Genomic DNA, 21,198 nt, shown 5'->3' with positions numbered 1-21,198 from the left:
TAATGTCGGCTCCTCTGTGTTCGCGGATCGTGGTTTGCTCGTTCTGTACACCGTCAGAGCCCCCGAGGCCTGGAAAAATAAAAAGGTTTATGGTTCCTGAGGACAGCATGTGGGACTGAAACATTCTGTACTTGTTAAACTTTTAAGAGTCGACTGTGACGTCGAGTTTGAACCCCGGAGAAGCAGAGGTCAGGCCGGTCTGCCGTCTGGACGCCAAACATGTTCATTAACTGTTCGTCCGCAGGCTCTGAGGGAAATCATAAAAACAGATTTCTAAACGAGATATCCATCTCAGAACCGATGTGAGCATGAAGTGAAGTCAAACAGTGGACAGAGTGTTCCTGCAGACGCTTCAGAGATACGGATCATCTTAACTTCAGGATATCTTTTCTCCCTGAAGATGATTTTGGTCTGTGAACAGACGCAGCCGTGCTAGCAGCTCTGTGAGGCTGCATGGAAGCACAGCAGTGCTAAACGCTAACGTGCTCACAATGGCAATGCTAGCATGCTGCTGTTTAGCAAGTAAATCTTTAGTGTGTTAGCATGCTAGCATTTGCTAATTATCAGTGAAGAGCTGCTGAGTTCTGCAGATGTTTGCTCACAAAGTGTTGGACACACGTTGTCCTGACGATGGCGCCAGAGGATCACCGGTGACTGCAGTTCATCCTGAGGGGAGCGTGAACGTCCGAGCCACATTTAATCACCATCATCCACAAGTTTTTGAGATATTTCCCAAAAAACACAAATGTTAACCTCATGGTGGCGCTAGACGAAAACTCCTCATCCTCTGGTGACCATGAACCTCTGCAGCAGATTCACTCTTTATCCATCCAGTCGTTGTTGAAATGTTTCAGTCCAGACCAAAGTGGTCTCTCCAGCCACGTTTGGGACTGTGCCACCTTAAAACAAAGCCGCCGTTCATTGGTGGAATCGTCCAGCAACAGGAAGTGACACTGTAGCAGCAGTGCTAACACGACTCGTCCGCTATCAGTACTCCAGTCTGAGCCAAAACAAACTGCGACTCTCTGAAGGTATTTTTACTCCAGCAGGAAGAGGGACCCTACAACAAGTCCAGAGACTGAAAGGAAGCTCAGCCTGTGGAGACAGAACCAGGACAGAAAGCTGATTGGTCCGTTTGTTAACGTGTTTCTCTTGCAGTTACCTCTGATTCGTTCTGATGTGACCGGAGCGACTTAATTAGCAGAACAATTTGGCAAAGAGACTCTGGGTTTGTTCGGAGCTCGCTGGCACGACGGCAGGAAAGAAAACGTCTGAAATGACAACAGCATGCGGAGGATTGAGATTATTTCCAGGTTTTAGAAAAGGAAACATTATTTAAAACAAATCCTCTCTAATAGAGGACAGCCTTCTTCTGTGTTTTCAGATCCTGAATTTAGCTGCTAAAACGAGACTTTGTGTTGCTGAAGAATTAAAGATCAGCAGCAACTCTTCATCACGAACTTCATTTCAACTCGACCAGGCTGCATTTTTTCTCTCTGAAACTATTTGGACCGACTAAATTAAAAGAATGAGATCAAGAGAGAAAGAAGACCAAACCTTGAACATTTTAGCCATTATTTCACCCAAAAAGTGTCATTTTTATAGTGTGTCATGATTTTAGTTGAAAAGTCTCAGTAAACCTGATGTCTCATGTGGTGAAGTTAATTCTGCTTTAAAAAGTGTCCATTTGTACTTCTGATGACACTTTTGACTTAAAAACTGCAATTTTTCCAACAATATCATATAATTTTGTCTCATATGGTGTAAATTTGTTCTTCATCCTCTCTTTGATTGAAGAAATGTACATTTTTAGTTTGTAGTTCGTCATTATTTTGCCCCAAAAAGTGCATATTTGGATTAAAAGTTTCCATTTGGACAATCTTAGTATTTATTTAAATATGTCACAATTTTGTCTGACGACCCAAAATTATTATTTAATCAGCGTTTCATATCTACTAACTGAATAGATCAGATTTCTGACTTTAAAAGTATGATTACTGAAGTCAAAATGATGATACGGAGTCACAATTTGGACTTTGTATTTCCTAAATTTATAGTTTAAGAAATTTACATTTTAATTCAGTATTTTGTAATTTTAATTTATCTCGATTATTTTTATTATTCTAAATCAACATGTGTTTTTTTTACTGGTGATAATGAGTCTTAATAAGTGCCTTTACTTTTACACAAGACTCATCGTATCACCCGGTTCTCCTCCTCTTCCTCATCCTCTGTTCTTCTCTTAGTGCGGCGTCAGAACATGAAGGTTCGGATCAACGCCACCGGCGACACCATCGTGATGAAGTTTGTGCGCCCGAGTCCGGACGTGAAGCTGGAGGGTTACATCCTGGGTTACGGCAGCAGCATGTTCTCCAAACAGTTCATCCAGCTGCCCGAGAACGGACAACCGTACGAGACCGAGATGGGTAAGCCTGAAGACGACGCGTGAATGTGATCATTATCGCAAAAGAAATAATCAAACAATTGTTCTTTTTTCATATTAGTTCTATTTAACATGTTGTATTTATATCAATATTCTTCAGTGGATTTCTTTTTTTTTTTTTAGTACTCAAAATGTTTAATCATCTTTTTTTTTTTTTTTTTTGCTCGTGTTTTTGTCCTCTCCGGGCTTCCGTACTTCTCAGCAAAGTGGTTCATTGTTTTAGTGAAGCGTTAAAAATCAGTAAAACTCTGTCTTAAATTTAAGTTTTTCTTCTTGATGAAGTCAGAGAAGGAACTTTGCTCCAGTTTCTCAAGAATAGAAGTCAAAATGTCCAAAAATGTGGCTGGAGTTTGGCAGACGGGTTGTTAGCTGTCAGCTTTGTTATATTTGTTGGCTTTTCTCTCCAAACTTCAGCATTTTATTTTCTGTCCAGTAGATGACGGACTGATTCATGAACATAAGCAGCACTTCCTGCAGAAACTAATGAACCATGTTGCAGATTTCTCTCTTGTTGTGAGCCTGAAGGTTTCATTTCTTTCTGTGCGTGTGACCATGAAACCTTCAGACTCGTGGGAAACAGCGAGTTTCTGCAGAAACACTTTGGGGAAAACCAGAATGTGAGAGGCTTTGAGAAGCTCTGGCAGCAGCAGCAGGTGGCTCTGATCCTTTTTCTGAAGCTCGGCCAACAATTTTCATCCCGTCGCCGCAAAAACCCGCTGAAGTTATGGCGGTGTGACGCGTTTAAGGGAGCGTATCATCGGAGAGGGTTGACAGAAAGTCGTCCTTCAGCAAGGTTTTTCTCACGAGGCTCATTTTGTTTGAACTCTTGCAGATTTTTGGTGTAAACTGTTGCAGGACTGTGAGAGCCTGATTTCCTCTGTGATGATGTTTAAAAACCACCACATTTGGCTGAAGTTTGGTGGACAGATCGCTGCTCGGTCTCCACGTGATGATGACTTATTCCCTCTCCTGAATGTTTTCGACTGTTGGAGCCTCGTTTCTTTTTGGACATTAGCCGTGTGCTATATTTAAAAATGTCAAAGTTTTGGCTGAAGTTTGGTGGACGGATCACTCACAACCCAAACATCTACTGAATCTGCTCCTCCAATAATTCATCAGGGTCGTTTTTTGCCTTTTGGCACCGTGTTACGTGCTGTGTTCAAGTGCAGCTGGGAAACTCGGGCGTCCAGGTCCATGTTGTGTTTACTTTGCGTTCTTTGGGTAAATCAAACCAGAAGACGAATGACAAACAGATATAAACAGTTTAGTTTCAGGAGAAGTTCGAGCTCCACGGGGAGAAGAATAATTTAATCTCCGTCTCCGCTTCTGTCGCTCATCTCTCATCGCTACTCCTTCTGCCCCGAGGTCACCTGTCAGTCAAAGCGTGTGGGGGCTGCGGTGTGGGGGCTGCTCTTAAACACTTCGTGTGGTGTTTACCTTCCTGGTTAAAAGCCCTCAGCGGAGAACATCCATCAGCAGCGCGGGGAGGATCCGGACCGCAGTGTTGACTCTGTAAACCCGACGCCGCTCGCGGGTTTTGGTTTCTGGTTTTTGGTTTCTGGTTTCTGATCCACGAGACACAAACAGGGAGACTCGATCATTCACCGTTTCCTCTGCTGGGAAGCTCCCGTGTTTCTACAGAGAGGAAATGTTGAAAAATCCATTTAAAGTTAAAGCTGATTCGTTAGTGGCCAGTTAAAGAGAAGCGCTTTGAGGTTCAGGCCAGAGACATTCATTCATTTATTTATGGTTCAGGAAGTCAGATGTCACGTTTATTAAATTATCGTTCAGCGGTGAGAGAAGCAGTGTGATGAAATATTTTATATCAAGTCTCCAACATTTGATTCACAGTCAAACATTTAAATTCCAGGAAAAACTTTCTGTCAGCTGTGCTTCACCTCCTGACCTGCGTGACAAATGCAGCCGATAAATCGTCCAACGAGACAAGAGAAGAACAGAAAAGCAGCGAGGGGGGGGGGGGGGGGGCGGAGGCTCGTTCAGGTGATCGCAGGTGATCGATGGGGTCAGGAGGGGAGGGGGCGGGGCATGTTGTCACCTGTCAGTGAAAGAGAAGCAGAGTTTGTTCCAGGCAGCAGCTCAGTGAAGTCTGGTGTCTTAAAGAGGTCCATCTCATGTGCAGCTTTCAGTCGTGTCACAGGATCTTCTTCTCATCCATGTTGAGCTTTTTAGTCACTTGTGATGTTTTTTTTCTCAAATCTGCTGCTTCAGTGTTTAAAAATCATTTTTTAGATGAATTTAATCAGAATTGAGTGAATGAAACAGAAACAGGTTTTAAAACAAACAAAGAGCAAAGAGATTTTGTGAGTGGAACTTTTTACAGTGTGTCCTGCTTCAGTTAATCCAGTCGACACCCCTGGACTTTACCCATAATGCCGCTGGGCAGCTCGCCCGCTGACAGCCTCTTCATTTATTAAAACATGGTGTTCGTGTTTTTGTAACTTTATTTAAACATCAGGTGGAGACGAGCAGAGAAAACTGATTTCTGTCTTTGAAGCTGTTTTTCCAGTTTGACTGTTCTGCTGTTTGTGTTCATGAACAATGAAACTCTTTTTAACAGCCTTTAACTCTTCTACAATAAGACTTTGAGAGATTGTCACAGAGGATTTGTGTATTCTTGCAGCCGTCTGTCTCATTTCGCTTGTATTTTCGGTTCCTGGCAGCTTTTCGCTTTGTTGAATTGACGGAACGAGACGTCGGACTCGAGGCCGAGAAACTCGACTCTGAGCAGATTAGAAAGAAAAGTGTTTCAGCATGTCACGCTTGTGTTTCTGCAGGGAGAGTCCTCTCGCTCTGTAATCGTTCACATGTGTCCGTCTGCTCTGGGGGTCGTTTTAATACCCACCATGACATCATCATCATCATCATCAGCAGCAGCAGCAGCAGCATTCCTCACATGTTTGTGCCCCTCGGAGCTCCCCCAGGAGACGAATGAGCAGCCCGCTGCAGTGCATGTTGTCCTCCACTCCTTCACTTCAGCCTTTTCTCTCGCTTATAATCTGAGAAAGTTTATTTGAAATTAATGCAAACTTTTAAAAACATCTGTTTCCGACTGAATCAGATGTCTTGACTTCAGGATCAAAGGCTGAAGATTCGTCTGATTCATAAACAGCAGAAATGAATTTCAGTGATTTCAGACACTTTTCTCCCAGCCGACCCGAACATCAATTTATTTTATTATTATTATGATTATTATTATGATTATTATGATTATTATTATTATGATTATTATTATTATTATTATTATTGTTGTTGTTGTTGTTGTTGTTGTTGTTATTATTATTATTATTATGATTATTATTATTATTATTGTTATTATTATTATTATTATTATTACTATTATTATTATTATTCTTGTTGTTGTTATTATTGTTATTATTGTTGTTATTATTGTTGTTATTATTATTATTCGACGTGATCATGAAAAGCTTTAACGCAGCGGTTTTTTTACTCAGACCTGAATCCACGTTTTGTTTCAGACGCAGAGCCCAAGTACCTGGTGGCCGTCCAGCCAATCCCAGTCAACGACGTGAAGAAACACTGCACGGGTACGTCCGCCTCTCCCTGTTTGGTTCATGCTGCCGCGCGCGGCGACAGGATGTCTCACTCTGTCCTCGCCTGCCTGCACAGGGAAGGTGAACCTGGAGAAGCCGCTCCACCTGGTGATCGGCTCCGTCAGCCCGACGGCGGTGCTTCTGTCCTGGGGAAACTACCTGAAGACGCCCTACGAAGGGAACATCATGAACGAGTGTCTGGAGGACGGGTGAGAGCTGCGTTTGGTATTCATGAGAACAGATCTCGATTCGTTCTGTCAGAATTATGAGAAAGCATCCTGACATTATGTAACGAAAAGATCCCGAGAGCAGTTTGCAGATATCAGTCATCGTTAAAAGAAAAGTGTGAATTAATCTGATCCAGACAGTTTCTAAAGTGTCAGAATAGAGATTAATCTAATTACTTGATTTGGACAACAGTTACTCGAATAATAATGATAATAATAAATTAATATCTACATCAGGGTCGTAATTCAAAGAAAATAACTCATGATTCGTTAATTTCATTATTATAGCCACTTACTGAGGAGGGAAAGTAAAGCTCCTGAAGCTAATAAGCTGCGTCACTGTTTGTTCACTCAGGAGTTGGTCAGTTTGGACAGGAAGTCTCACAGTTTATTCAAAGCTGTTTAAGTCCGGTGTCCTCCTGTCTCTGCGTGTGAACCAGGTCTCTGATCCACTAACATATGTGTCCCTTTATGTTCACTTCGTCGCTCCTTACACTCCTTCCAGCCTCGCAGTCGGGCAATGATTTGATCTTTCTGAAGCGCTTCGCTGCGATTGGTCAGCTGTGTGGAGGCGTGGCAGTGGGCGGGGTTTGAACTCCTTTTTCCTTCTGTCGCGTTCATGAGACCAGCTGAATGCAGTTCTCTGGACGTCCTCCAGGAGAGACGCCTGAAACGGGCTCTGTTATCAGGGTTTCCGTCCTCCGTCTCCTTCCTGTGTGGTCGGACGACGGGATCGCCGACGTCTCAGGGCTCCTCACGCGTGTTGGTGATTCATCATCCGACCAATCGTCCAGAGTCTTTCATCCTTCGGTTTGTTGAACATGAAAGCGTTTCGCCTCCTTTCATGTGTGTTTCTGGTGCTCAGAAAGCCTTTTTTCAAAGTTCGACTCGTGTCTCTGCGCTCGGCGACGAATGGCCGAGCCTTCCAACCATCGACATGACGAATGGTGAAATCCTGAAAACCTGAGTGCTGAGTGATGTCACACCGGCTCGGACACACCGGCTCTCTTTTCCGTCGCCTCTTGCTTTCTCCCGTTTTTTTTCCTTCCCCGTCAAACGAGTTGGAGGAGCGGTCGGAAAGCTTGACCCGGCGTCCTCTGCCACGCCGGGCGTCTTATTAAAAGCTAACGTCAGCTCCTGCTGGGGAGTGTTTGGCCGCTGCTTCGGATTCTTTGGAGGACCGCTCCGACAAACACGAGTCAGCCGAGCCGCCGCCAGAATTAACAACAGCTAATGGGACAAGCTGTTTCCACGCTGAGCTCACGGCAGCTGAAGGCGGCCAGAGAGAAACCGCGAGGCCCGAAGACTCGCCGTCGGTCCGCCTGCGTCACGTGTTTGTTGTTCTGCGGCACCTCGGGGGCTCGCCAGCCCGGAGGGTGAGCGCTTGGCAAAGTCAACAAACCACACAAAGGTGTCTTCTGTCGCCTGTGGTGGTGTGTTCGAGGAAACTCCGAAGAATTCATTTCTGTTTGAGCTGCAGATGCAGCTGAACGCACCGAGTCTTCAGTTTGTGGATGAAGTTTCTCTCTCAGTTCTGTCGACACGATTTATTTATTCATTTAGTTATTTTTTATTTATTTAGGACAGTGCACGTTGATGAACATTGATGTAAATGTGCCAGTTTAGAGCTGATTAGCTCATTTTCAACTGTAGTCCTGGGCAGAATGTAATAAAACAGCATGGAAGTACACATTAAAAACATGGAAGTACACATTAAAAACATGGAAGTACACATTAAAAACATGGAAGTACACGTTTAAAACATGGAAGTACACATGACATAAAAATACAATTACAAAATACACATTTCAAGATTACATTCACAAGCACACAATTTAATACAGTCCAACTTCACCAGATCCAGTGGTCTCAGTCTACTTCATGGACACACTTCTGGTCATCCTTTAACCAGTCTTTGAGCTTTGCTTTAAAAGAGGAATATGTAAGACTGTTCCAGATGCCTCTACGTCTCCTCGTAGAGATCCCTTAGAAAACTTTACTTTTTAAGGATATTACAGCTTTTTTATAAAGGGATTCTATTGGTTGGGGGGCTGTTGAACATGCCAGCGCCCAGCCAGTGAAACAATAGTCAATGTGTGAGAAGGTGATTCAATGTAAGAACATCAGAGCAGCAGTATTAGTTAATGAGTATCTGTCTGAAGTTTGCCAGGTTGTGTTTAACCGAATTAGAAACCTTTTTAATGTGTTTCCTGAATGAGAGCGTCGAGTCCAGGATGATATTTGACCTCGTGTACCAACGAGAGCTCCTCTCCCCCCAGAAACACACCAGACTGAACAGACTGAATGAATCTTTGGTGGCTGCAACAAACATACAGACATTACAAAACATTTTTTTGACGTTTAGGCAAAGACAGGATTGAGAGAGCCGGACAACAGTCCAGACCGAAATATCTCAACAACCGCCGGATGGATTGTTTCCCAGATGATGAGTCCGAATGGCTTGTAGCGCCACCAGTAGGTCACTTTAGGTCAAAGTACCTGCTGAGTGAACTGGCACAACATTTAGTAGAAACATCGTGGTTCTCAGACGATGTGTCCTGAAGTCTTGGTGGTGCCTTTTCTTCAATTCATGCAGCTGTGAGCAGCTGTTCAGCGTTTTGTTGCCTCCTCAGGGTTTGAGGTCCATCCACCTTCTCGCTGTCTAAGACTGTTTGACCCTCCCTCTCCCTGCCCCCCCGCCTTCAGGTTCTACACCATCCGCTACAGGGAGAGGAACAGGAAGTGGATCTATCAGACCTGCCCGACCAGCGACACGGTCATCGACAACCTGAAACCCAACACGCCCTACGAGTTTGGCGTCCGGTCCAACAAGGACGACCGCAGCGGCATGTGGAGTAAACCGGTCATCCACAACACCAACATGGGCAGTAAGGACTGAAGTTTTATTAAATCTGACAGTTTTTACAGTCTAATCACCAAATCCCTCAATTCATCAAGAGGGTTGTCAGGGATGCAGGACTGAATCTTGCTGGTGTGAACGAGTCGAAGGCAGGGAGGGCAGGAAGTGTGTGAACGGGTGTTCATCCACTTTGTTCTGGATTTCACAGATAAGAACACGCAGAAGCCGTACAAGCTGCGAAATCCTCTCACCAAGCCCATGGTACGTAACCCGCAGTTCTCTGAACAGCCAGGATACTCTCTAAACCAGGGGGTTCACCCCCCCCCCAGCCCTTCCTTTGTATCAGCCATCAGGAGCCACAGAAAATCAACACATTGTTTCCCCCACAGCTACTTTCACACCAGAGCTCATCAGATCATTTTCTCTAAATGTCACAACCTCATTCACCAAATATTTTACTGCTCTGACTTTGTCTTGAAACACGATTTATACTCTTTATTCTGGCAGCATCACATATTCTAACTTATTATAACTAGAATTAGAAACACTGTGACTTCTCTCGCAGGACCCCACAGCGCCGTGACTTCGTACATCGCTGCCATGCTAAGCTTCCTGCGCAGGTCCCTCATTCTCACACACGTATGTTGTATGAAACATGTGTGCAGCATGACGTCGACCTCCCGGCAGAGCGTTTGTTTTTAAAGGGGTCAAAGGTCGAGGCGGTGTCGCAGTCTGCACACTCGCTTCCTGTTTCACGGCACATTCATCACCTCAAGACGTCTGAATGTGCTCGCGCAGAGCAGTCGCACCAGTTTCATTCACCAGTTTTCATTTCATTCATTTCAGCATTTATTTAGCTTATTTAACTCAGATTTTAATTTCATGATTTCCAAAAAGAAATATTCAGTGGATTCTGTTTCACTGAAACCTTTTCATGGTCAGTTTAAAATTTCGCCAAAACAAAACGAACAAACAGAGAAAAGAAGCAAAGAGGATCACTTTAACCAAAGATTTGTCAGTTGGAACAAACTCAAATTAAACATAAAAGAAGTTCAAACACAAACGTCGTGAGTCAGAAGCTAAATGTTGCTCTTATATGGTTTTATCTGTATTTCTTTTCTGATTTTGTCACATTTCATTTTGCTTCTTCTTCTTCTATCTCTGACTTCTCTTTCTTTCATTGCTTCTCCGTCTTTTCGCTGCTTTGATCTGGTTGATTTTATGACTTTTGATTTTCAAACTTGTCATTCGCTGTTTTTCAGAAGCCTCTCGGCCCACACGCTCTCTTCCCTCCACGTCCAGGTAAGCTTTGTGCTTTCTTTGTTTCACTTACAGTATGACTCAACTTGTTCAGGCAGCATTTGTCGCTGCTCAGTCGTTATTTCTGCCTGACGTTGTTCGAGGAATGTGTTTAATAGCCGTGCAGGTATGTACAGTCGGGACTGTTTGTAATCCACCTCCGTCAGTTTTCAGAATAAAAGCTCTGACAGACCACGACAAGTTCAGGCTGGTTAGAAACTCTCTCAGTCTGCAGCAGGACGCTTCCAGAAGAATCACAAACCTCAATCTATTATTTCACTTTACATTTTCTCAAATTAAATGAGGAATCGCAGCCTGCAGCTCACTGATCTGATCATTTACTTCTTCATTTGTCTGATGAATCACTTACAGAAGCTGCAGGTTCAGTCTGATCGAGCTGCCAAAGACAAAGATGTTCACATCACGCTCACATGAATCATCTCGATAATCTGACAGATGAAAGAAAGCAGAGAATAAAAGCGTGTGCGTGTCATTTGATCTGATCTGTCGACTCGTTCGCAGCTCTGCACAACAGGACTCGACTCTCTCCTCTGCTCAAAAACCCGGCCTTCCCCGGAGCTCCTCGCACTTCTTTCGGTGATTATTTCTCCTTCTTCCCTCCACACGCAAACACATCACTTCCTCTCATGCTTTTTATTCTCCCACTCAGGCCTGCAGAGACGTTTTGACCTCAAAAGTCGGGTTCGACTGGTTGAAATGAGATTCGTCTGAAATGTTTCGGACTCGTTCCTGACAAACTGAAAGAGAGTCAGATTAATGGTTCTCGCTTTTTCTGTCTTTGTTAGCAAAGAACAATGAACAAAAGGTAGCTGCTTTAGCCTTCTGTCACCTTCAGCAGCTGAAATAACAAACGCAGCTGCAGCAGATTATGAAGCTGCAGCTAATTAACGTTAATGCAGGCGGTAACAGAAGAAAGTGACGTGTCTTTAAAAACACAATGAATTGTTTCCTACTGTTACTTGAATCCCGGCGTTGGCAAATCACATGTCATGAAAAGTGCAACTGATCTGATGAGAAGGCGCACAAATGTGACGCCTCATTGGTTAGATTTCATGCACAGGGTGGGGTCACAGATTGCAGTAATTATCTGTTTACCGAGATAAACGTAAATGCGATCTGTGCAGAGACAGACTCTTCAAAGCCGTGTGCACCAAACAAGCTGATTGGTTGATCCAATTTCCTGTTTTTAAATGAAACATCAAAACTGACCCTGACACGTTCAAGCCTGTACACGGATAAAAGCCACCTGAACATCACGTTCGCCAACGCTCCTGCACAAACCGCTGCAGATTTTGTGTTTTTGTCCAGAAACATTGCAGTAAGCTAACACAGGACTGGATCAGATGCTAACATTTGGCCACCTTCACTCAGGAACTGATTTTCAGGCCTCATCAGTCAAACCCGACTTCTGTGGCTGCTTCCTTTGGGTTTCCAAACAAATCCATGATTTTTTCCTCTGCTTCTGTTTGTTTTTATATTCATTTCCTTCAAACCAAACCTATTATTTCCCACAGCGCCACCCGAGAGCCACCAGGAAACTTTACCTCTGCCCGGCTCTGCTGAGCCAAAATGGCCCCATGTGTCACTCGGTAACAAGAAAGATGCTGTTTTTCTTTAATCGTCCAGCTTCATTTGCAGCCTGTGTTTATCTGCTTCAGCTGAGCCCAGGGGTGCACCTGGGAGGGGGCGGGGTCTGGGGCGTGCAGCTGTTGCGATTGGCTGCATGCTAGCATGCCTTGAGCCCAGTTAGAAAGTCGATGCGAGGCGGGGAGATGATGTCGCTGGAGGTCAGGCGCAACCAGTAAGTTAACTTGGCCCCGCCCACACTGAGCGCAGCCACGGCTAGTTCTTGAAACCACGCTGCTGAAGGCCATGTGACTGCAATGATGTGCGTGCATCCGAAACCATCAGTTTGCTTCTTTCACCCTTAAATCTTCCGTTGTCTTTTCTACTTTTCCTGATTCTTCAATGCTCAGGTGCCACAGATCTTCCACTTTAACGAGTCATTTAGCCTGAAAAACCATCATCATCCTTTACTGAACAGGGTGGTTTGACTACCTGCAAGGTTACTTGCTAGCTTATAACATGCTAGCGAGTAAGATGTTAGTGCTAGCCAGCTACGTAGCAGTAAAATCAAACAAGACTCAACAATGACTAAAGAAGGACACTCTACCTGTACATTGTTTTGCTGTAGCCTCCTTTTTTAACAATAAGGTACACTCGGCATTGGATTTCAGAGGCCCAGTCTAGAAATATGAGCATCATCCACCTATCCCTCCCTCCTCGTGTCTGTCTGTCTGTCCATCTGTCCCTGTCCCATCAGTCTGCATGACAGGACTGCATGTCGGCCAGTTCAGACGCAGACGTTGTTGGATTTTCCCGTCAGGGAAAGACAACACAAGCCGTTCTGCAAAACCCCTCAAACCCCCGTCCCCCCGTGTCTTCACAAGTACACTGTATTCTGGACTTTTCTGTATTTCTATGAGGTACGAGATTATGGGACCAAAACCGAATTCTTGCAGACATTTGTTTGGGAATAGGATTTGAAATGAAGGCTGGGTATCAAACAGACTGTTTTGAGTTTTTGGAGGATACCAAAGTGATGCTTTTTAGCTACCATAACATGAGAAATCTAAAAAATACTGATCCTAACTATATGATCAAAGAATAAGTGGCCAAGATCATAAATCAGTCCCTCGTCATGAGGTTATGATACCCAGTCCTGTTTGAAGGAAGCTGAAAAGGCTTCCAACCTTCCATAGACAAGCATCTGGTGACTGTCATTTCCAGAAGTGTTGGAGATGATGACATGAATCAAAATGCATGTCTGTTGAGTTTAATACATTATATCCGCTGTCAATCAACCCAAAACCAAATTTTAGTGTCTTCAGTCAAACCTCAGATGATCAGACTCCCATGATCACGGTACCTCTCTCCTCTCTCACCCCAGACAAAGGAAATTCTGTTAGAAACGACACCAACCAACCAGTGGACCGTCCTCCTGCCTTACCCCAACTCCTGCCCACCAAAGCCCCTCCCGCCAACGCCACAGCCTCCCCCCTCTTTAAATTGCCCTCCAATGGCGACTCACATGAGGGGCAGACTACTAAGGCGCCCACTAATGCACCTGAGAAGCCTCATAACCCTGCTGGTAATTTCCACCTAAAAACTTCCCTTTTTATTTTGATGTTGATGAAATGATCACCACATTTTAGGAAAGTTGAATCCTGCTAGAATCAGTTTGTGGTTTCAGAGTAGCTGTTTTTACTTTGCTGTGAAGCACCTGCTGAGAGAAGACAATAAGAAATAAGCCCCTTGATATTTAAAGGAATGCTACTGTGTCTCTAATAGGCTCTCTTCATGACCTCCATGAAAATAACAGCATCATCTGCAAACAATTACACTTTAAAGGCCAAGCTGTTGTCAATTAGCTGCTGTTTTACATTTGAGAATTAACAAAATGTCAGAAACCTTCCTTTTGAGAGAACCGTCCAGCGTCCTGAGTGTGAAGGGATGGTACTGTTTGAAGGATTGGTTTCATCACAATTAATCCAGTTTAATAGGCTGAAAAAAGCTGAATTCACTAATTACAATTGAAATATGTTTGTGGTTACAAAACTTTCTCAAACAACTCACATGTTAATGAGACGGATCTTTGTGACATTAACGAATTTCCTCCAGGATCTCCACGGATATAAGAGTGTCATCTGCAAACAGTTAAAAAACCTGATGCTGTCACTTCTGTTTGTGCTTTCACCTTTTTCACTGCCTTCTCTGTTTATGATCTACCTCCATGCTGTTACATAAATCAGTCTTATTTCTCTTTTTAATTTAAATTCAACAGGTTGTGGAGCATCTCTGAAACCAAAAAATGTCAGGTCTTTGTGGAGTTAAACCCTCTCTTTCCCACACAGCTTTCGGCAAATCAGAGGACAGATCGTCGCTGCTGAGGTCAGCTCTGGCCAATGAGAGAGCCAAAACTAACAACTGGGGTAATAATGACCTCATGAAAAGCTTCCTGTGTCTTGCACTCAAAGGCAGTCTTGCTCTTTCTGTCTGTGTCTGCTGTTAATCTGCAACCATTTTGTTCCCTCGAGCTTCCTGTTAGCTTTCACGTAAATTCGCAATGAAGTTTTTGTCCACAGGAATGGCTGCTCGTGCCAGGAGTTGCACCATTTCAACACATTTCATCCAACATGGCCTCCAATGTCTGCATGCGGCACACAATCTTACAGTCATGGTTGCGTCATCAAAGCTCATCAGCAGCTTCAATGACTGAGTTTCCCCAGATTGTGAGCGCTTAAAGACTTCTGATCCCATCAAACTCATCTGTTCATAGAATTGAATGTAATGGTCCATCAGAGTAAAAACTTCCATCACTAACATCACCGCTCAGGGCTGCTGCAAGCTCGCTTGACTGGCAATTTAGATAAAGACAAGATCCGATTGTAACTCAGGCCCTGCAACTGTTTTTGATCTTTTAGGTCAAAGCAGCAAAAGAAATCCCTCTCCGCCGCTGCCTATGCAGCCTTACAACCCGGCAGCTACCACGGTTGTCAGATCCATGAGGCCTGCATCAAGAAACCCCCTCTTTCCCTTCTCTAATGGCCTAAGACAGCCCCACTCTTCCTCTAGACCCAGTAACTCATCCCCGACCTCCGGGATACTCGGGGGTAATCCTCCTGTTTCTTGACTCCTCTTTATTATTTTCGATGTGCTTCCTCCCTCTTTTGTGCAGCCTATGAAGCCGACGAGTGTCAGAAGGACTTTTCTTGATACACCGTTTTCTCAAATCACTAATCTGTGTTGTTAGAAACAGTTTGTGGGTCCGTAAACTACAAACATTTCTAGAAATAATTGCCAGGAAGTTGGTAGAAAACGTGCGATTTGGCCTGGTTGAAGCGTGACCCAGAGAGATAAAGTTTTTAATCAAATCAATAATTGAATGTGATCAGTTGCCAGTAATGAAAACAATAAGTGATACAGTTGGTGCTTTACACGTCTTCGTATCTTGAAAGGAGGTCCTGATCAGGATGTTACCTCAATTAACTGTTTGAGCTTTAATTACTTTAAAAAGCAACATATTTTGAAAGTAAATTAACTCGTACGATAAAAACCTGCTCACATCATATCAAACTACCGGATGTGCGTCTTCGTGAAATGTGCGACTCCAGAAGTTTGCAGATGTCGTCACGTCAACAACTACAAGCTAAAAGCTTTTACGTTATTGCCTCCATTGGTCGCCCGGATCAGCACTCTCACTGTGGTCTGGACTGAGATATGTAAATTAGCGGTTTCAGTTGATTTGACGTCCTTCGTTAAAGGTTAAGAGGTGCGCATGAACAAAAGAGAGTGCGTAAATGAGTGATCTGAAGGAGCGGTTTATCACTAACTCTCCTCCTGACACCCTCCAGGCCTCGCAGGGCACGGCCGTCACGTCTGCAGTGGTGGTTCAGCTTGATTAAACTTGGTTCGGTCATGTTTGGGGTTTTGGTTTGTTTGGTGTTGACATCAATGGATCCTGGTTTTGTATTTGATGACTTGCTGCGATACTCTCTGAAGTTCAACGGGAAGGAAAAGTTTTACTCTACGCTGCTGGTCACATCTATTTCACTGTTTTTACGTTTTGTTCACTGCTTTCAAATCCACTTTGTGTCAGTTGACTGTGACCTGCTAAATGAGCCGAACACTTGAACAGCCAAACGAGTCCGTTATATTAATTGACACAGACACAGTTTGACTTCTGATGTACTTCAATATTGTAATATGGGATCATGATCAAATGTATTTACTGTAACATGTCAAGTTTCCACTGGACACTGGACTGGTTCATCTCTAAATTGTCACAAAGTTTTGTCCGAACGTTTCTTCTGGTCCAGAATGCTCCCACGTGACTCGAATGGTTGTTCTGGTGTTGGGTTCAGTTTTCAGAGGCAGTTTCTTTCCCTTCATAACCCTCAGTTTTCTCCCAACAGTCAACGGACAGCCACACCGGGGCATTTCCCCACCTAAACCGGCCTTATGGTCCAGACCTCGACTGGGTAAACACGACCTCGTTTGTCATTTTGTGTTTCATCATTAACCCCTCAGTCGCTTTTGCAGCATCTTCGCCTCCGCTGCAGCTCGTCTCAGTGTTTTTGTCTCCATCCATTTTGTTCATTAATACCTTTATGTCCATCCGTCCATTCATCCGTCCGTCGGCCTGTCCGTCCATGTTGCCGTTTGTCCGACATGTTTGTTGTCTCAACTCGAGCTTCTGCAGGTTTTCAGCAAAGCTTCTGGCAAAGACTTCTTCAAATAATCAAGCAAAGCAAAGCTTGATTATTTGAGTTGGTTACATAAGTCCAGTAACAGGAGCTGATTATGTGACTCCGTGCTCCATGTGGTGGTGGTGGTGGTGATGGTGGTGGGGGGGGTGTTTGGGGTCAGGGCTTCAGGCTGTTCTCTCAGACCTGTTGTTGAGAACCGTGTAAAGATCACCAGAAGATAAAAGAAACGAGCTTGAAGCAACTTTTCTCCATCTTTCTTCCAGATGGATTTGAACATTGTGAATATTTTTTGAATAAACTCCACAGAGGAAGACGGAGAAATGCAGCTGAAGCCTCTGAAAAAACCAACAAACCGACTGAGATCAAACCTCCATTTAATTCATTCATTCGTCCATTCAACAGAGGCCATACACATAGACGTGGTTACATAAGGACAAGCAGTGCGACACATGTCTCCCCGAAGCTAATTCACAGGCTTTTAAATTTAGATTAAAACAACTAAAAAAAATAAGTGGATAAAACAGAATCAGAACGGAAAGACGGCGTCACTTCTCCGGTGAAGGGAAGCGAGGCTGCGTCCTCTCCAGGGATCCCTACGATGTCCGAGGCGGGGCGCGTGATCGCTTTTTCATTAGCAAGTAAAGCCATCAGAGCCGTTGGAGAGGCTCGTCAGAACCACTCCTAGCCCGGCCACCCCCATCAGTCACACAATCCTGTTCTTGCACGCTGTAGCGGTCCCTGGAGAGCCCCTGGAACTACTGTAGAGGCTCTGCTCGTCCCAGTCTGTGCCCCCCATGTTACAACTCGCTATATTGGAGTCAGTGTAGATGAGGGCTCTACCTGCTTTTCTTTTGCAGGGCAAAGACTCGTCTGTAGCTTCTTCAATGTGTCCAAACTTTACAGGTCAGACCACCTCCCGATGTGGCCTAGACGATCCAGTCGCCTTCTTATTGCTATTAAAACGTGTTAAAACGGGGTCAAAGAAGATTTCGATTGAGGAGACGATGGTGATGATTTACATTGTGCATGTCATGGTGTGCATGGTCGTCCTGTGCAGCGAGCATGAGCTGGTTTTTGGTGTCCTCCTCTGGTCTATCGTCCTTTCTGTGTCACCATCTTGGTGTGAGTGATCCGGAACATTTTGACAGGAACCTCCACACTTGATAAAACGCAGACAGTGGACTGCTCAGTGAGTCCACGACGCACTTTCTGGCCTCGGATTCGGAGTTCAGATAAACCAAAAACCAGCGTGAAAGACGAACCCGGTTTAATTGCGGTGCCTCTTCTGCTGCAGTGAACAACTCATTGCTGGAGGACAAGAAGTCTGAGTTCCCCGACATGTTCGGCCGCTCGAGTCCCACCGTTGAAGAGCGGTTTTATGGTTGGTAAAGGCATGAGTTTCGCCCGCCTGCTCCCAGAACTTGCCCGTGCCGCGTGCTGACTGGCGCTTCAGTTGCTCTACACCGCAAGACTGCATGGTTTGGTCGCGTTAAGTGTCCAGAGGCAGATCTTTAAAAGGGTTTGGCCAGAAGCTTCGGCAGAGCCTGTGGAAAACACTTGAACTTTTTGGAAAGTATTTGCTCAATGATGGTTAGCTTACTGTTTCTGAGCCTCGCTCTGCAGCGGTTTGCAGTTACCCTGCGATGAACCTGATGTCTGGATCGGACCCTTGAGTTATTCTAGTCCTCTCGCCCCGGTCCAGGCTCCACGTGCTTCAGCCTTTGCTTCTTGCTTGATTGCGAGGATCGCGGGCGCCGTGAGCTTCAGACATGCTGCTGCAGAGATGCTGTGTTTAGAAAAGCCTCACGCGGCAGGGCGGCATGGCGTGCATCGAGCAGTTCTCGTCAGAATGTCGAAACCGCTGTTTGCTTTTTATCGCAGGGTTGTTTGTGTTTAAAAAGAGGAAGTCATACCAATATTTATTTCATTTAATCTTGCGCTGTAATCACGAGGCACTGCTGAACATGAACTATAATTACACCACAGTTTCCACTATGACTTCCCAGTATAGAGCACTCTTTGAATCTCTTCCTGAAGATTGTGCATGGGTCCATGTTTTGTTGACAGGAAGCTCTGAATTTACGTCCAACTGTTCAAGAATAATAGAAGTTTCACCAAAGAAAGCAGAAGAGCTCTCTGAAGCCCAAATAATCTCCAAAAGAAGAGTAAATATTCAGCAGAGCTGGGCACTGCAGGCGGCCTGGCCTCCGTTCCGCCTTCATGCATATTTACATGTCACTGATTGAGAGGAATGTGTCTGTATTGTTTCATGTTCGGAGCTAAAACGTTTCAGGACTCCATCATCTTTCATGTTTTTGGCTTTGCCTTTGTTCCATTTAGTTTTGGAACTGGGTCAACTCCTTGATTGTGAAGAATCTTGGCATGGCCTTAAATGAGAGAAGGGGGGTATAATTGGCTGCAGGTTCTGGACTCCGGTCTGTTGTGGATTGTAGAAAAACACACACGAATTACACGGGATTGTTCATGTTTTCAGGTTCAGTTGGCGTTTGGAAGTGGGGATCGAGTTCTACTTCACAAAAAACTGATTTTCCAGGAGATTAGACAGCGCCGAGCTAGAAAACGAGCCAGAGTTGCTGTTAAAGCTTCAGTCTTTGCCTTATTTAGACAGAACGTGTTGACAGGCAAAACCAGCAGAGACCTTTCTGTTGTGTCATGAAACACTTTAAAAAGCTCTGACAGCACTTTGCGTTGATGGTTTAAAGGGAGTTTCGCTGCTTTCCCTTCATGAGTAAAAGCCTCTCTGATGTTAGTGGAAGGTTAAAGACAGAGAAACAGCTGGGGGTCGATTATAAAAAGGAATTATCTCTCATCGGTCACAGAGATCACAGTGAATTCATTCATATAGGTAATGTTGGGTATATATTGTTTGTCGTAGGATCCCTGGCTCGCCCGTCCATCCCGATCAACAAGAAACCAAACCTGGTGGGAAAACCCGGAGAAACAGGTGAGAACCAGAAGTGAAGGATTATATCTGCTCACTTCTCTCCAAAGCACGTTTTACTTACGCTTCTACTTCCAGATGAATAATTATCCGTTTGTGTTTTGAATCAGATAAAGTGAACAACTTAAAGCAGACAGACAAGCTGCCGATCCTGAAACCCAAAGTCTCAGCAGCAACCGCCAAACCGACCAAACAGGAACGGAAACAGGCCGTAACTGCTGCACCACCAACAGCTGGTACGAAGGTTTCCGCTTCAGTTTGTACACAAGCAGACTTGTAATGTCATGTTAGCATGCCAGCTAACGCGCCGAAGGACTAAATCTCCGATAGTCAAGTAAAGTTATCTGCAGAGATCCTGTCAGCTGTGACGTTGGTGTCTTAAAACTGGATCACTTGGTGAGAACCCAGATTCTGAAATCATGTCTGTTCATATCTCTTGGTTTAGCCGGTCGGCAGGAAACCTGGGAAGACTCGGAGCTGTTTAAATCACAGCCGACCTCTGACGTTGATGCTTTGGGCAAGAAGCGTTACGTGGGTAAGTGACGCGGCGTTTGGCCTGTGGCCGCTCAGTGGATCTGAAAACTGGCGCTGTTGGAAAAACAATGCTGACTAATCACTCCCCTCCTCTCGCAGCGCCGCACGTCGTCTACCAGACGGGCAAGAAGCCGGACGAGCCCTGCTCCATCACCTCCTCCCTCAACTACTTCCCTGAAGACGAGCCCGGCGAGGCCAACGTGACGGCTCCGCCCAAGTCTCCGCCCTCCAACCTCACCGTGGTGACGGTGGAGGGATGTCCGTCCTTTGTCATCCTGGACTGGGAGAAAACGGACAACGACACCACCGGTACGAGGCAGTGAGCTAGAAGAAGTTTAGTTTGTTCAGTTTGTGTCTTCGTCCGGCTCTTCTGGCTTCAGAGTCGTATCCTGTGATTCTGTTGAGCCGGACTTGACTTTGTTGTCCTCTCTCCAGAGTACGAAGTCATCTCCACCGCTAAAGGACCGGACGGAGAGCAGGTCTCCATCCTGACAACCAACCAGACTCACACGGCCGTGGAGAACCTCAAACCTGAGAGCAGGTATAATGATGAATATCGGCTTCGGACGGGGATCTGACCCTGGTCTCTGCAGAGCTCCTCTGTCTTTGTTCTACACTGGTCCTGATTAGTTTAAAAGTTGTGTCCGTGTACGTGAATATAAAGGATGAAAAGTCGTGACGAGCTGCTCTGATACTGAGCAGAACACGGAGGAAGATGAGTCTGTCTTAACTGGAGAAGAAAAGTCTAGAAAGAGCAGATTTCAGAGTCCTGCTGCGAGAGGCCGGATCACCTCCACCCTCCTGAAAGATCTCTGAACTCGTCCTGCGAGCGTTCAGATCTGACAGAGCGCCGGCGGCTGCTCCAGTCGCTCTGCCTTCAGCTGTCCAAACACGCCGGAGAAACCTCCGCGGCCAGACGCTCGGACAGAAAAAACAAGCAGAGTCTGTCGGTTCTGCTCACTGAGGGTTTAATGAGCCTGGAAACGGGAGAAGTATTTGGTGTGAAGGAAG

General features: G+C 45.0%; 1 protein-coding gene across 23 annotated transcripts in view; it reads left to right on the top strand.

Annotated features, from left to right (window-relative positions):
- The window catches only part of LOC121627599 (target of Nesh-SH3-like), a 30,014-nt gene that overhangs the window by 5,304 nt on the left and 3,512 nt on the right, over positions 1-21,198 (top strand). For 3 of the 23 annotated variants that reach the window (XM_041966581.1, XM_041966587.1, XM_041966582.1), the window contains exons 2-19: positions 2,247-2,426; positions 5,941-6,009; positions 6,092-6,224; positions 8,949-9,130; positions 9,311-9,363; positions 10,365-10,404; positions 10,924-10,998; positions 11,937-12,011; positions 13,373-13,573; positions 14,337-14,414; positions 14,907-15,095; positions 16,398-16,463; positions 17,986-18,072; positions 19,588-19,656; positions 19,764-19,889; positions 20,099-20,188; positions 20,287-20,496; positions 20,623-20,728. In XM_041966581.1, coding sequence (XP_041822515.1) covers positions 2,247-2,426; positions 5,941-6,009; positions 6,092-6,224; positions 8,949-9,130; positions 9,311-9,363; positions 10,365-10,404; positions 10,924-10,998; positions 11,937-12,011; positions 13,373-13,573; positions 14,337-14,414; positions 14,907-15,095; positions 16,398-16,463; positions 17,986-18,072; positions 19,588-19,656; positions 19,764-19,889; positions 20,099-20,188; positions 20,287-20,496; positions 20,623-20,728 — 2,029 coding nt within the window. The remainder of the gene's footprint in view (positions 1-2,246; positions 2,427-5,940; positions 6,010-6,091; positions 6,225-8,948; positions 9,131-9,310; positions 9,364-10,364; positions 10,405-10,923; positions 10,999-11,936; positions 12,012-13,372; positions 13,574-14,336; positions 14,415-14,906; positions 15,096-16,397; positions 16,464-17,985; positions 18,073-19,587; positions 19,657-19,763; positions 19,890-20,098; positions 20,189-20,286; positions 20,497-20,622; positions 20,729-21,198) is intronic. The other 20 variants (XM_041966583.1, XM_041966584.1, XM_041966588.1 and 17 more) reach the window with 20 other exon arrangements.

The sequence above is a fragment of the Chelmon rostratus genome, chromosome 24 (genome assembly GCF_017976325.1).
Source record: "Chelmon rostratus isolate fCheRos1 chromosome 24, fCheRos1.pri, whole genome shotgun sequence".
NCBI classification, from domain to species: Eukaryota; Metazoa; Chordata; class Actinopteri; order Chaetodontiformes; family Chaetodontidae; genus Chelmon; species Chelmon rostratus.
This window is presented reverse-complemented; position numbering and strand designations above follow the sequence as displayed.